The 13,874-nt window shown below is 36.6% G+C and overlaps 1 protein-coding gene across 2 annotated transcripts in view; it reads left to right on the top strand.

Moving 5' to 3' along the window:
• The first annotated feature begins 31 nt into the window (after window positions 1–31).
• Window positions 32–13,874, top strand: part of LOC149804756 (pre-mRNA-processing factor 39-like) — a 54,594-nt gene continuing 40,751 nt past the window's right edge. Inside the window, exons 1-3 of one of the 2 annotated variants that reach the window (XM_089944011.1) lie at window positions 32–96; window positions 2,183–2,307; window positions 9,184–9,309. In XM_089944011.1, coding sequence (XP_089800137.1) covers window positions 42–96; window positions 2,183–2,307; window positions 9,184–9,309 — 306 coding nt within the window. In that variant the 5' untranslated portion in view covers window positions 32–41. Of the gene's footprint in view, window positions 97–2,179; window positions 2,308–9,183; window positions 9,310–13,874 lie in introns of both variants that reach the window. The other variant, XM_089944003.1, reaches the window with a different exon arrangement.

Genomic DNA, 13,874 nt, shown 5'->3' on the forward strand with positions numbered 1-13,874 from the left:
GACAGTCTAATATATTCTTGAGTTTCCGTTTCCGGAAAAGAATGGAGGTCGAGACACACAAAGAAGATAAAGTGAATGAAATCAAGAATAATCAAGGTTATATCGGTTGCATCCTACGCGTATAGTACAGAAATGTTGATATGAGCATTCTCATTCTATTATGCAATTGCTCGAACATGCAGTACTAACTTTTTTTTTTTTTACGGCTTGTTATGAAATTCGGAACATATGGAAATGACGGCATGCAGTTGTTTATTCTTGAGTATGCAATACTCTCGGGGAATGTCAAGTACTTAAAGTTTACCCATTGTATTTATTTTAAAGCACAATATGACTCTTGCATATATTTTTTTAAAAATAGGTAACAGCGGTAAGAACACTATCCTCCCAATCTGCATAGTCCTTCAATGCACAGGGGCCCTTATCGTTGCTTACAATTTACTAGCTACGATGTCGTAGTCTCAACTTGAATTTTGTTGTGGTTGAGGCTACGAACTGATCCCATATCATGTAATGGAGCAAAAAAAAAATCATCACTAAAGTCAGAAAAACGAACAGTGTAGAAATCAACTACATGAGTATAATCATGTTGTGAAAGAAGTTTGGCTTATTTTGAATTTATTAAGCCCTTACACGATAAAATAAATTGACATGGTTACTCTAACCTTATCCTGTCCGCCATGACAGATAATGCGAGACTCTCGCCGTGATCCCTTTTCTACGCAAGGCTTGCCAGAACATATTTAGGATATTCTACGCTATATTATTATCAATCAAGTGCGAATAATCGCTTCTTGGTTGAATTTCAAAGTTGGCGATAAACCGTATTTACTTTTAATGCACAGAATTTCTGACCCAAACGGTGCCAAATTTTTACTACGATTTGTTTACATTTCCAATTAAGGCGTCAATGTCCTTATATGGCACACAAACAAATGAGGCTGAGAACGGAAGTAATCATTTGAAATAACATGGCAGACGATCTAAACGAAAATATTGGCTGAAAAAAGTAAACGAGATTTTACAACTATTTCTACAATGATTTTCAATACTTCTGGTATTAAATAAGAAGACTACTCTATTTATTGGATTATATGCAAGGAATATGTTTAAAGTGTTATTATTAGGCTAAAAGAGCGCCGGCTGTGATTCACACCCGGCTTGCTCCATTAACACGTATATGCTCATGTTAGTACCCTGTCCATGAGGTACGAGTAAGGGTACTAATATTAGTACTAACAATTTACGTGTCATACAGTTACTGTATAATAACTACAAGGGAGGACACTTCTCTCCTTTCTTGCGAGTCCTATTTAAAAATAAACGCTGATATTTCCAGCTACATTTTGCATTGCGTAATAACATTGTTACTGCTGTTTAGCTTGGGCATTCAGGTCTGTATGTGTATCCAGTTTCGCCTGCTGTCATACCTTTAAGGAATGCCAAACCATTTTCCCACCTTACTGCTTGATAATGTTCGTGGCAGCTAAATATGCAAGAACAATGTGCAGAATAGAATTCTGACTTCTCATTGGCCACCAGAAAATAAGTTATAAATAATTGCCGGTTATCATTTCTTTTAACCAATGATAGGACAGTATCCCATTCAGCAGGATTTCACTTGCATATTAAGTGGGCACGATCATGACTAACGGCACTGTGTAGCATGTTTGATGTCAACTGACATTGTAACGAAAGTCAAATTGTCAGGAATATCGCCCACAGCTGGCAACCAATATCGACGCTTTTCTACAAAGTAAAGACCAAATGTTTTAGTCTAGACTTCTGAAAAACAACTCCACATTGTATATTTTAACTTCTTTCATATTTTTTTCTTTGACAAGTTTTATTTGCTCAATTACAAGGTATAGGATCACAACGTAGCTATGACCATGTTGAGGTTATCACATATCCATTACTAGACTGAGTTAACCATGACTCCTCATCCTGAAACTATCGCAAACCCCAGGTTATTATGCAAACTCCAACCCCCACCCCTGTTTTATGATTAAATAAAGAAGATTTTTAAAATTTGAGGAGTCTAGATCAGATTCTGTGGATACCTTACGATCATTGGAAACTACATATGAAATAAGCTTGGCAGTTTTATTGCAAAGAAGCAGTCATTTTTAAAAGTACCTATATTTTTGGATATTAATCTATTAAAATTCTTTTGTAGCAGACCAGAAATCAGATGAGGGGGAGAAGAAGACAGAGACAGAACTAGATAAATATTGGCAGGCTGTGAGAGACAATCCCACAGACTTTACTGGGTGGACTTACCTATTACAGTATGTAGAACAAGAGGTATGTAAAGTTTTGTGCCATGCCACAAATGTGTTACTACTTCTGCCCAGTGGAATGGTTCCCCATACCCAACACCACAAGCCTTCTTTTCATTTGGCTCCTCCCTTGTCATATTCTCTTCATCTTTCCAAAACTGAAACCTTTTTTTACTTCATTATGTTTAATTCTTGAATTGCCATTGCTTCTGTAGTGATGCGCACCAGTTTAGATGCTGATGAAGCCAATGATAACTTTACAGCTACAACTTGGGAATATGTGTCAATGTTACACCTACCTCATGCACATTTATTTTTACATCAGACTTTTACAAGGATTATATAAAAGGCCATTTTGTTCTCTTTTTTTTTTTTATACAAGGACTTATAAAAATGGTACTAACATCTGCCTCACTTGGCACTCAGCATTAAGAGGTTAGTGTTAGGACTGGTCGGCCTGGTGTCAGGATAATGTAATTGGGTGGGACATCATGTTATATGTCTCCGGCATGATGCCCCAGTGCTAGATGTCACTATAAACTGCTACACTGCAGACATCATAGAGATATGACTGAAACGTTGTTGAAGCTATGCTAGAAATCCTAATTGTACTCTTATATATTGTGTTTATATAGTTGTTTTCAATCATATGTACGACAATAATGGTTGAAAGAAAGCAATCGAAAGCTTGGTATAATTTTAGTTTTACTTTGTAAAATATTAACCCTATTAATGGACATGTAATGTATAAATACCCTGCTGTGATGGGAAAAAAACTGTACATAAACTGACAGTATATACATTAGGCTGGAGTTTTATTTACAGACAGCTCCCCCAAAAAAACCCAAGTACACGGAACATTTTTGATAATTTGTTGATATACCGCTGTTTGGTACATAACGTGGTTGGCAGCTATGGATCCAGACAACCATGTTATAATGGGGGCAGAGTTGTATTCAGTAATGTTTCTTTTTCTCCTTGCTTGAGTCAGATTTTCCCCCAATATAGTCTCTTTTTTCCTTATCTCTGATCCGGTTTTTAAGTATTTGATTTTCCAGCCACGTTGTGGAATAATTGTATAAAAACCATTGTTATAGTAATATTCATTCCGTATGTTATTTAAGAGACAATAGTTGTAAAGAGCTTTCGGATTGGTCAAATGTTTCTATGCAGCCAATGAATCTCCACATACCAGAAATGGATGAATTGTTGATAAAGAAAAGGACACCACTAATTTGGATAAGGGTTTGAAAATGTGTGGCAATAGGAATGTCTTGAATGCAGAGTTGATGGGAACATTTGGAAGGGCTGTTCCATTTAAACATACATGGCACCCAGGGAAGGCAGTTGTTTTCAATTATATGCCATGGTACTTTGATTTCAAAGAGTTCGTGTTTTACTGGAACAGCTCAAAGGAAACTATGCTAAAGGGCTAGCATTTTCTGATCTTGGCCATAAAAATTTGAACTATTGCCAGCTCCAATGGTGTCTAATGTGTTAAATCATAAGGAGTTGAACTGATATGATTTGAAGTTAAAAGATTCCAAACTGATTGCTTTATGTAAAGGTGACTGGTGGTAAAGTGATGACATTTTTGCCAGATACTCGTCCAGTGTTTCCCTTTATGCATGCTGGAGAAAATTGATGCACACATTTTTTTTTTTTTTTTGGACGCAAAGGATTTGCATAATGCGATCAGGATTTATTTAATATCCAATTCCTTTGGACGAGTGGTGGCATCGTGTATACTTCGAGCATAGGCATTGACTGGTTCCCCACTTTGTTTCCTCCCTGAGTTACGCTTCTGTATTCGTATAGCAGAGTGCAACACAGGGAACATACGAAATAAGGAACCAGACTAGCATAGGCAATGTTATGACAGAGTAGCTTCCCCTTGTCTGGCGAGCTCTCACGTGATTTTCATTGAGCTCAGCAAGATGTCATCTTGATGTTTAACCTGAGTGCTTGTTGCACTAGAAAGTGATCTCCAGATTAAAATGTGCACTAAGAATCATTAGTGATGAAAGAAGCAGAATACAAAAGAGTAACTGTGGATCTAACTTTAATGTAAAATGGAGAGAAAAAATCCCTTGACTGGATTACAGCACATCATGTGATTGCGAAGACTCTCTTTTTGTGACATGGTTTAAGAATTTTAAAAAAAATCTGCCCTGGTTCATGACAAGCTATTTGGAGAACACATTATAACCCAAGACATTCTTTTACAAATAACCCAAGACATTCTTTTACAACAAAGCAATCAGTAACTTGCCGAGACAAATGCGTTTATTTGGATTACAGTCAGTGGGTCATTGCAGATTTTGTTGGTTTTTAACGTTGCTGCAATAAAAGAAAGATCTTAAAGTTCAAGTGTGACTTATTAGAAACAAGATGAATCATTAGCCTCCTTGATTTTTGGAAGAATATGTTCTAGGATGAAGTACAATGAAACCGATGATGGTACACATTGTATGACAGGCAGTAAATTAACTGCCATATGGTTAAAAGATTTAGGCTTTTTTGTATTGGCTTGCATGTAATGTGTTGACCTATAATATTGCTTCAAAAAGTTTTAAGGAGATTGTTAAAAGAATGACTTAAAAAGAAAAATGAACTAATAACATTATTCTTTGAATGGACAATGCATTTGTTTGTTAATTGTGCATGTTGGTTTATTTGTATGTTTAGAGAGAGAGTGAGAGTGTTGTGCAAGTTGCAGTATCCTATTTCAAGCTGAAAAAGTAAGAGCAAGATGAAAATTTGTCAGCACAGTGGTCCCCCTCTTGAACGGACCAGTGTCCATCTGCTCCTTGCGACCAGAATCCGTTGGCACCAATGAGTTTGTGTTCAAAAGTACCCCTCGCGAAAGGCCACCTGGCTAACACGACCAGTGGCCAGCATATTAGTGCACTAATATAAAATTTACCCCTCACAAGCGGCCACATTTTATTTTAATATGTATCCAGAACCAGTATTTTATTCATAACGTGTGTGAAATAATCCGATTTCTGTTTCCTGATGTCAGGTTTGCGGTACTGAAAGAAGTGTTGAGTAAAGTACATGTACCACTAAGGTTAATATATCATTTATGCCTCACGAGAAGCCAAATGTATTCCATAAAAACAGAGGAAGACTCAAATTTTAATCCATACAAAAGGGTAAGTACATGTAATCCAATTAGCCTTACTGCTGTGTTATCATAAGATGTCCGGTTTAGTCACCCTGATAATTGTTAAGATTACAATTATTGAACAGTAGTAACAGCTGAGAAGTGGCAGCATCGATGTACAATAGATGTACACAAGTCAGCAGGAAAATGGTTTGATAGTCTTTATGGCTTCCCTTAGTAAGATGTTGAGCTTGTTCACTTTGATAATCAGTGGCTATTACTACTAACAAGATTGTCAAAATTGTCAAAATTACAAATCCTAATGGCCGCGAGGTCAAATCTGCGTGATGTTAATGGTACATATTGAAGCTGTTTTGGCTTCTCTCACTTAGTGTAAAGAAATGTATAAAAATAATAGGGTACCAGACTGCGACTAAAAAATCATGTGACAAGATCACTTCCTTTAAAAACACGCGGTATTTTGTTTAGATGCATACAAAATTGTTTTATCAGTATTGTAGTTGTCAACATGAATAACTTACTGCAAAAAAGATCAACATGTCATCGAGGAAAAGAAAAATTCTCAGTTTAGAAGAGAAAGTGAAATTAATTCAACTGACTGAAAGGGGGGTTGGATCGAGGATCCTTGCCAAAAAAAATGGATGTCAGAAATACTCAGATGAACAATATTGTGAAATTCAATGAAACAATTCTGCAGAAGTGGGAAGGTGAAATGGACAGAGAAAGGAAGATAGATTGAGCCAGGAGACGTTTGTATCCTGATTTGAATGACAAGAAAAAGCAACAGTTTTGTCAGTTGAATTGGGATATGACGACTTTACCACAAGTAACGGATGGTTGCACAGATTTAAGTGCGACACAATATTAAGTGTTCTGTCCGTAGTGGAGAATTGGCTGATGTTAATAATGAAGTTGTCGAAGATTGGAACAAAAGACTAAATGATATATGCAGGGGATATGACAGCAAGGATATTTTTAATTGTGATGAGACTGGTTTGTGTTTTAGACTATTCGCAGTTGTCGTCCCCCTCTAGAAAGGCCACCCTCATTATAAGGCCAGTTCCCAGCTGCATTAGGGGTGGCCTTATAAGAGGGGGACTACTGTACATTTTTGACCTCCAGCTGTGACACCAAGGGTTTTTTAACCCTCAGTTTTATACCCCTGTGTGATACACTGCTCATCTAGGGGTGGGTGATTGTGTGCTAGTTTATATTTTATTGTAGCTTTGGCACTTTTAATCATATTACTATGTCTGCATTATAGCAGTTTTGTGATGTCTAGCATGGGGGCACAATGCACTAGACATGCAGCATCATGTCCCACCCAGTCACATTATCCTGACACCAGGCTGACCAGTCCAAACTAACCTCTTAATATGAGTGCCAAGTGAGTTAGCGCCATTTTTTAAAAGTCTTTGGCGTGACACAGCCAGGGTTCTGCATCCGAGGCAGATCAAACCACTTTGGCCACCAGAGCGGTCTGTCCAGGGTGATTGCAATCTTTATTCAGTTGCCTGATGATTGCGAGCGTCATCGTGTTCAAGGGAACCACCACAGATGATGCCTCAGCATAAACGGTTAATTTTGTAAAATTGAGATATCAGTAGTTCCAAGAACAACATGACTGCGCAGTGTTATTTATGTGCTTATTAAGAATCCACGTTGTATAATTGTCTTCAGGTACAGGGTTAGAGTTGCATTGGTACAAGGTAAGAGTTACATGGGTCATAGATTTGGCTAAACTCAGTCCAATGTTATATCAATAAAGTATTTGTCCTCTGATGAAATTTGAGGGCCTGCTTTGTAAATAGCTTGAATTTAAAAAAAAATGCTTGGCTTTCTTAATAAACATGAAAGTGTTTTCTAAAAGTTCCAAATGTCTTTCACTAGCAATAATGGCTATAACTAGCATACATGTGCTTTTGGCGTAATCATTACTTTTTTCACTAAATTACGCTTTACGTGTGAACATATATGAATTACGCTTTTTCGGTATATTCACCTTCCAAAAAATTCAATTGTTTTCTCGCTTTTATTAACATCCCATTAATCTCACAGACCGTATTTTAGAAAAGACTGCTTCTACGTAACTACAATATAAGAGTATGCTTGTCTGTATTGTGTTCTATTTATAGCAACTATCCTATTATCCAGAAACATGCTGGTTCTACTTTCAAACTTTCAACCTCGTATTCTATTTATAGCAGCTGTATGGCTTAGTGAGGAGAGAACAGACTGGTTTTCTAATTTTTAATGTGTACTCATTCTTTTTTCTAATTTATATTTAGTACAGACCCAGTGTATAGGTATTTGGTGCTAAAAAGTATAATTTATTTTAGTCAGGTGTATGAGAGCAGAAATATCTCCTTTCAAATAATTTCACAGATGGATTAGAGGAAGGCCAAAAATAAACGCATCATAAAATAGAATCCTCCAAATATGAGGACACGAGGGCAGCATCACATGACGTCTATTGCATGCCGTGTGGAAATAATTTTACTATTTGGCGCTAAAAGTCTTCAGATGTATTCTAGTTGATGTTTGTGGTAGAGCAGATATATTTTTTCAAAGAATTTCACAGGTGGATCATAAATAGAAAAAACCCATCCTTCAAAGACGAATACATGAATGGCATGATACAGCGTTCCATTCTCGGGCACAGGGGCTTGTATCGTTGCTTAAAATTGACCTGTCATACATGTACTATATAGTACATGTATGACAGGACAGTTTTAAGCAACGATACGAGTCCCTGTATTCTAGGGCAGCATCATGCTCATTGCAGTCTGTGCGGAAATGATTTTAATATTGGGCATGGTGGTAAATTTTATGTGGAGAAACACATAAAATTAGCTCGTCTTACGAACTCCAATACTAAGGTAACATCTGATCTACAGCAGAACTAAATTGTGGACATGAATGTTATAAAAGCAGAAGTGTTATTTACCGAGCTTATAATAATAAAGATAATGAAGATCTTGCTATTGGTGCAGAAGCAAGAGAATTCATAGAACACAATTCTACTCTAGCTGTGAAGGTGTTTTATGATGATGTTAGAGATTATTATGCTACAGCCTGTGATTACATGCTCCAGAAATTTCCTTATGGAGATATAGTGCTTTTAAATGCTTCAGTTGCTGATGTAAATGAGAGATAGTCAAAAAGCTTCAAAAGTGTTATATTCTTTGTCAAGAGATATCCCTTTCTATTACCATCCTTGCCTACCTTGGATCATCTGGAAGGAGAATTCATGCAGTATAAAGTTGGGATTCTACCTGACAATATACTTAATGCAGATAGAGTTGATGTGCAGTGGCACCATATTTCCCAGCTGAAAGACACAATCACTTGAAGATATAAATTTCCTCTTCTTTCTCAGGTTATGAAAGGAATATTGGTTCTTTACCATTCTAATGTTGACTGTGAGAGATTGTTCAGTATTGTTAACAAAAATAAAAGTGAATTCCAGATCCAAGCTCAGTAACCCAGTACTTTGTGCTCTACTGGTGTGCAAAACATTCATGGTTTCAGCTGGTACAAAGTGTTTTAAAATGCAACATGAAAATCTGTTGCTTTTGAAAGCTAAAAGTGCTTCATATGAAAACTTGAAGCAGTAAAGGATGTTAAAAGACTAGAGGGGCAAATAAATCATTGTTTATTGAATTTTTAGCGTGTTATATGTGGATTCCTCTTTTTGTCCACTTGGATTACACTTTTTCCTCGTCAGGGGTTGGCATGTATGCTAATGTCAGAGACTTTTTACAATTTCAGGACCAAATAGAGGCTGCTCGGGAAGCTTATGATGCATTCTTCAGTCACTATCCTTATTGCTATGGATACTGGAAGAAATATGCAGATATGGAGAAAAGGCACAGTAATTTGGAAAAAAGTATAGAGGTATTGAAGAAACTTTATAAATTTAAGGATGAATTTCTTTGTGCCATTGCTTGAAAAAGGTGTCTAACCATTAATAGGGTTATACAGTATATTCAGTGAAAATTGTGAGCTGTGGATATTTTTTATTCATTTTCCCCACAGGAATGCCATAAATGGAAGACTTTTAAGTCTTTGTTGTATCCATCACATTTCACATTGTATATTCTTTTTAAAGTATTTTTATGCACACACACACGCGCGTATGCTACATGTTAAGGAAGGGGATATTATATTAAGTAGGTTCATCCATCATGACGCATTCTATTCTATCCATTAAAATGCTTTTGATGGAGGATATAATATAGAGCATAGGGTTGTTGAGGTCTAATTATAATAGTTTTTATAGATTTCCATCACATACGAGTTCAGGCTTGGTAGTTAATATGCTGGATGTGCGATTTTATGGGTGCTGGTACGATTCACACTGTCATACCTGCCTGAATCGCTACTGTGGTTTGCCTTTGGGCAAGCCACTGTCCTTGCCTTGGCACAATATAACTAATGTATTATGGTGATGTGCTTATCAATTGCAGCAAACTTGAGAACTAAAAATCTTAGAGACTTGTAATCACATTAATTGTAACAGAATAAAATATAGAATATAGATCAGAAGGGACCATTCAGTATGCGTCACAATTCATATAGTACTCCAAGGAGTGACAATTCCGATATTGTCTTGCTAACCTGACATTGAGAGCACAGAAAAATTGTTTCACTGTTTGAATTTTTTTTTTTTGTTTAAAAATGGGCTTATTACATGAAGGTTGACTAACTCGATAATTTTTAATTCTTTTAACTAATTGGGCATTGGAATTGCTTGGTCTTGTATATTTATAAGCTAAGTTTAATGTAGTTATTTGCTTTTTCTTTGCAGTATTGAAACCTTATTCATATTGCACCATATGCCCTTGAGCTGTACACCAGTCATAGATTCATGTGTTGGACCTCTTGTTAAAGATGATGAAAATGCAGTCATTATAGGCATTTGTAAACTGTACCATCAAAGCAAGTTATTTGTTTATGCAAATCATTTACAGAGTGCTGTTAGCAGTGCAGGAAGGATGTAGGATCGTGCACATTTTTTTCTTACAGAAGTTAAATTGTGAACTGATTTTTGTTTGTTTTTACAGACGATTGTAAAGAGCAAATTATTTGAAACAAAAAGTACTTTGAAATCAAGCACATATACCTTGTTTTGTTCCATTGTTGTTAATTAAGTATTTGGTATACTCAAAGAAAATATCTGAACATGTCACCAGGAATCCAGTAAAAGTGGTTAATTTTGGCCAGTCGTATAATGTTTTACTTGAAAAGAATCAACTTGTTTTGCCATGTTGTTCAGCATTAATTGAAATTATGGTGACTTCATGATGTATTTGAATGCTATATCTTTAAATTGATTCTTTTGGCTGTGGCCAACTATCTAAATGACAGGTGACTTGCTAATGTATTTGAAAGGTATGTATATATGCTGATTATGCCATTGTTGTTCAGGGCATGGTATGGCAAACTGTTGAAATGACTGGGGACTTGATAATCGTTTGAATGTGATTTTAGCTCTGCTGGTCATAGATCAGAACCACTTTTGGGAATGTCTGTTGTCCGTCTGTCATTGAGCACAAGTTTGTTATTGCTACTCCTAAACAACTTGGAAGATTGCCAAGAAACTTCTTCACACATGCACATCCACAGTCTGGTTGGACCTAAATGAAAATGGTGCTACTTGGAAAGCTGTTGTTGTCACCATTTCTCCTGAATGTTTGGTCATATCAATGTGGGGTTTGCACTAAAAGACCTCACATAACGTCTAGTTGGTCTATACAAGAATATGGTGCAGATGCGAGGTCCAATATGACCACTGTGACAGACATATTGAAAATCTTGCTGTCACTACTCCTCCAGAATGGATGGTCAGATCACAATCAGGTTTTCACCAAAAGACTTCTTATGGTGTCTGGTTAGTTCTAAATTAAAATTTTACTGATCTGTATCCAGAATGACTGCCACAGTGGCCATCTTCAAGATCTTGTTATTGTTACTCCCCCTACATGGATGGTTAGATGAACATGGGTTTTCACTATAAGATTTTTAAAACAGTCTCTATTTCAACAGAAAGTCATATTGATACTGGCTTTTTTTTCACCAGAAGACTTTTCGAGTTGTCCAGTTCATCTTAAAAATGGTGCCTGTCTTATGTCTAATATGGCTATCACAGCAGGCATCTTGAAAATCTTGCTATTGCTATTCCTCCTCGGTGGAAAGTTCTATCTTGAAAATGTTATCTCTACTCCCCTTATGATACTGAACCTGAATGAAAATGGTGCCAGTAATGTAGTTGTCACTATTCTCCAAGAATGGCCCAATACAAAAGTATGCGTGGTTCTGCTAATATTGATATAAAAAAATTATGGTAAGTAGGTCAGTACATCCTTTTTTTTTTTGTTTTTGTCCTGATGGATATAAATGAAGCATGAACTAGATAACAAGTATCGTTTGCTGACTGAATTTAACTTCAGTCACAGTTACATCCCTTTGTTAATTTAGTATCTCTGATGTTGTTTTTTGTTTTCCTAATATTTTTTAAACCTCAAAACCCCACCCCCCAGCAGCAGGAAAAAGGATTTACCGGGTGTCCAGAACCAAAGCTTATTCTTTCTATTTGGCCTGATCATTATGATATGTGGTTTTCACCAGGTCCTAAATGAAAATGGTGCCAGTCATACTTTGAGTGTGACTGCAACAATGACCATCTTTAAAACTTGTTACTACTCACTATAACTTTGTTTCCACACAATAGCTAGAGTTGTACACCATCTACAATTGCCAACTTTGTGAATGGTTTGCACTTAGAGTATGAGAACAACATTGATTTGGGGTTAATGGTCAGAGTCACTTGGCCTGAAAAGAAAATCTGCTATTACCAAACTTTGTAGATGGCTTTCACTTGGGTTTTAAGGAAGAACCTAAATTATTTCTGGGGTTTCAAGGTCAAGGTCACTGAAAGAATAAAAGTGGTTTCTGCACAGTAGCTTTATTTCATTCTCATATCTGGACAAAACTGGATTGCTTGCACTTTGGGCAAGGAACAAACTTGTCAGTTTGGGGCTTGCAAGGTAAAAGGCCAATTTCATTATGACTGAAGGAATCAAAGTGGTTTGTGCACAGAAATTTCATTGATGAACAGAGAGCTAAACATGGGTAGGTATATATGTGCTGTGCATGGTGCTCGTGGGTTTTTTTTGGTGGAGGGGGTTGTATGCTAAACACAACTTTTTTTTGAACCTCATATATACTTGCATATAAATTGAATCGAGCAAACTGCATAGAACCTGATCTTTAATTGTGTAATGCACTGGCTGAACCGTGTCGATGCAGTTTGTTAGGACATGTCAGTTAAAAAATACCGACCCTGGTCTACATGTGCACAGTGGGCAGATTGGGGTCCGTGTTTTTACAGTTGGATTAATCAAGGTATGTCTTTTGCAAAATAATGAATGATGGCACAACAGATTAGGAGACGGTGTTAAGTACGTTTTAAATTCCTAGTTTTTGATGCGTAGATTGCTTATAGATGAAAATCAACCAGGCTTTGAGTCTGGTTTTTATTGCAGTTTTATTTTATCAAGTGTCCAATGTTCACATAGACTAGAAGAGCTTATGGTGTGAGGTGTTTTCTGTGCCATGAATACAATACACTCACCCCAGGGTCTGAATCATAATGGTGGCACTTGGACATACAACATGGCAGTCATGTTGAAAATTGTAATGCTTTTACAACAGATCATGTGATTTCAACATGTGTGACTGTGATAATGGCTTTCTTGAAAATCCTATTATAGATACTCCATTTGGGAATTGGTATTTTCACTAAAAGTTGTGATGCCTAGTTTTTCTCCTTGGTGGTCAGTAATGCAAAATGACCACTGTGGCTGCAGTCTTGAAAATCTTGTTGGTACTGAATAGAAAGGTCCGTTGACATAGGTTTTTCATTAGTAGACTTTATACAATGTCTAGTTGGTCCTAAATGAAAATTGTGCTGCTTTGATCTCCAATATGACCACGATGGTGGCCATCTTGAAAATCCTGTTAATGCTTCTTCTGTTGGATGGATGGTCAAATTGATGTGGGATTTTCACCCAAAGACTTGTTATTATATTAAGTTGGTGCTAAATGAAATTGGTGCTCATCCGACTTTCAGCATGGCCACTATAGCGGTTGAAAATCTTGTTATCAATACTCCTCCTTAAAGGATCTTAATATTTACTTGGGAGTTTTCATCACTAGGCCTCATGTAAAGTCGAGTTGGTTCTAAATGAAAATATAGCCACCACTGTAGCAATCTTAAATATCTTATTAATGATGAAGAATATTGGAAATGGTTGCAACACTCTGCAGTGAAAGGAAAGAATTAGTTGCATCTTGTATTCCTGGAAATCCTTTTCAGCCAGCAGAACATCATTCCCACTGAGTTTCCATCTTACGGGAATCTTTCTTTGACCATGCCTTTGCAGTTGCCATTTTTTGCA

The sequence above is a fragment of the Sinohyriopsis cumingii genome, chromosome 2 (genome assembly GCF_028554795.1).
Source record: "Sinohyriopsis cumingii isolate HCF-2022 chromosome 2, ASM2855479v2, whole genome shotgun sequence".
NCBI lineage: Eukaryota > Metazoa > Mollusca > Bivalvia > Unionida > Unionidae > Sinohyriopsis > Sinohyriopsis cumingii.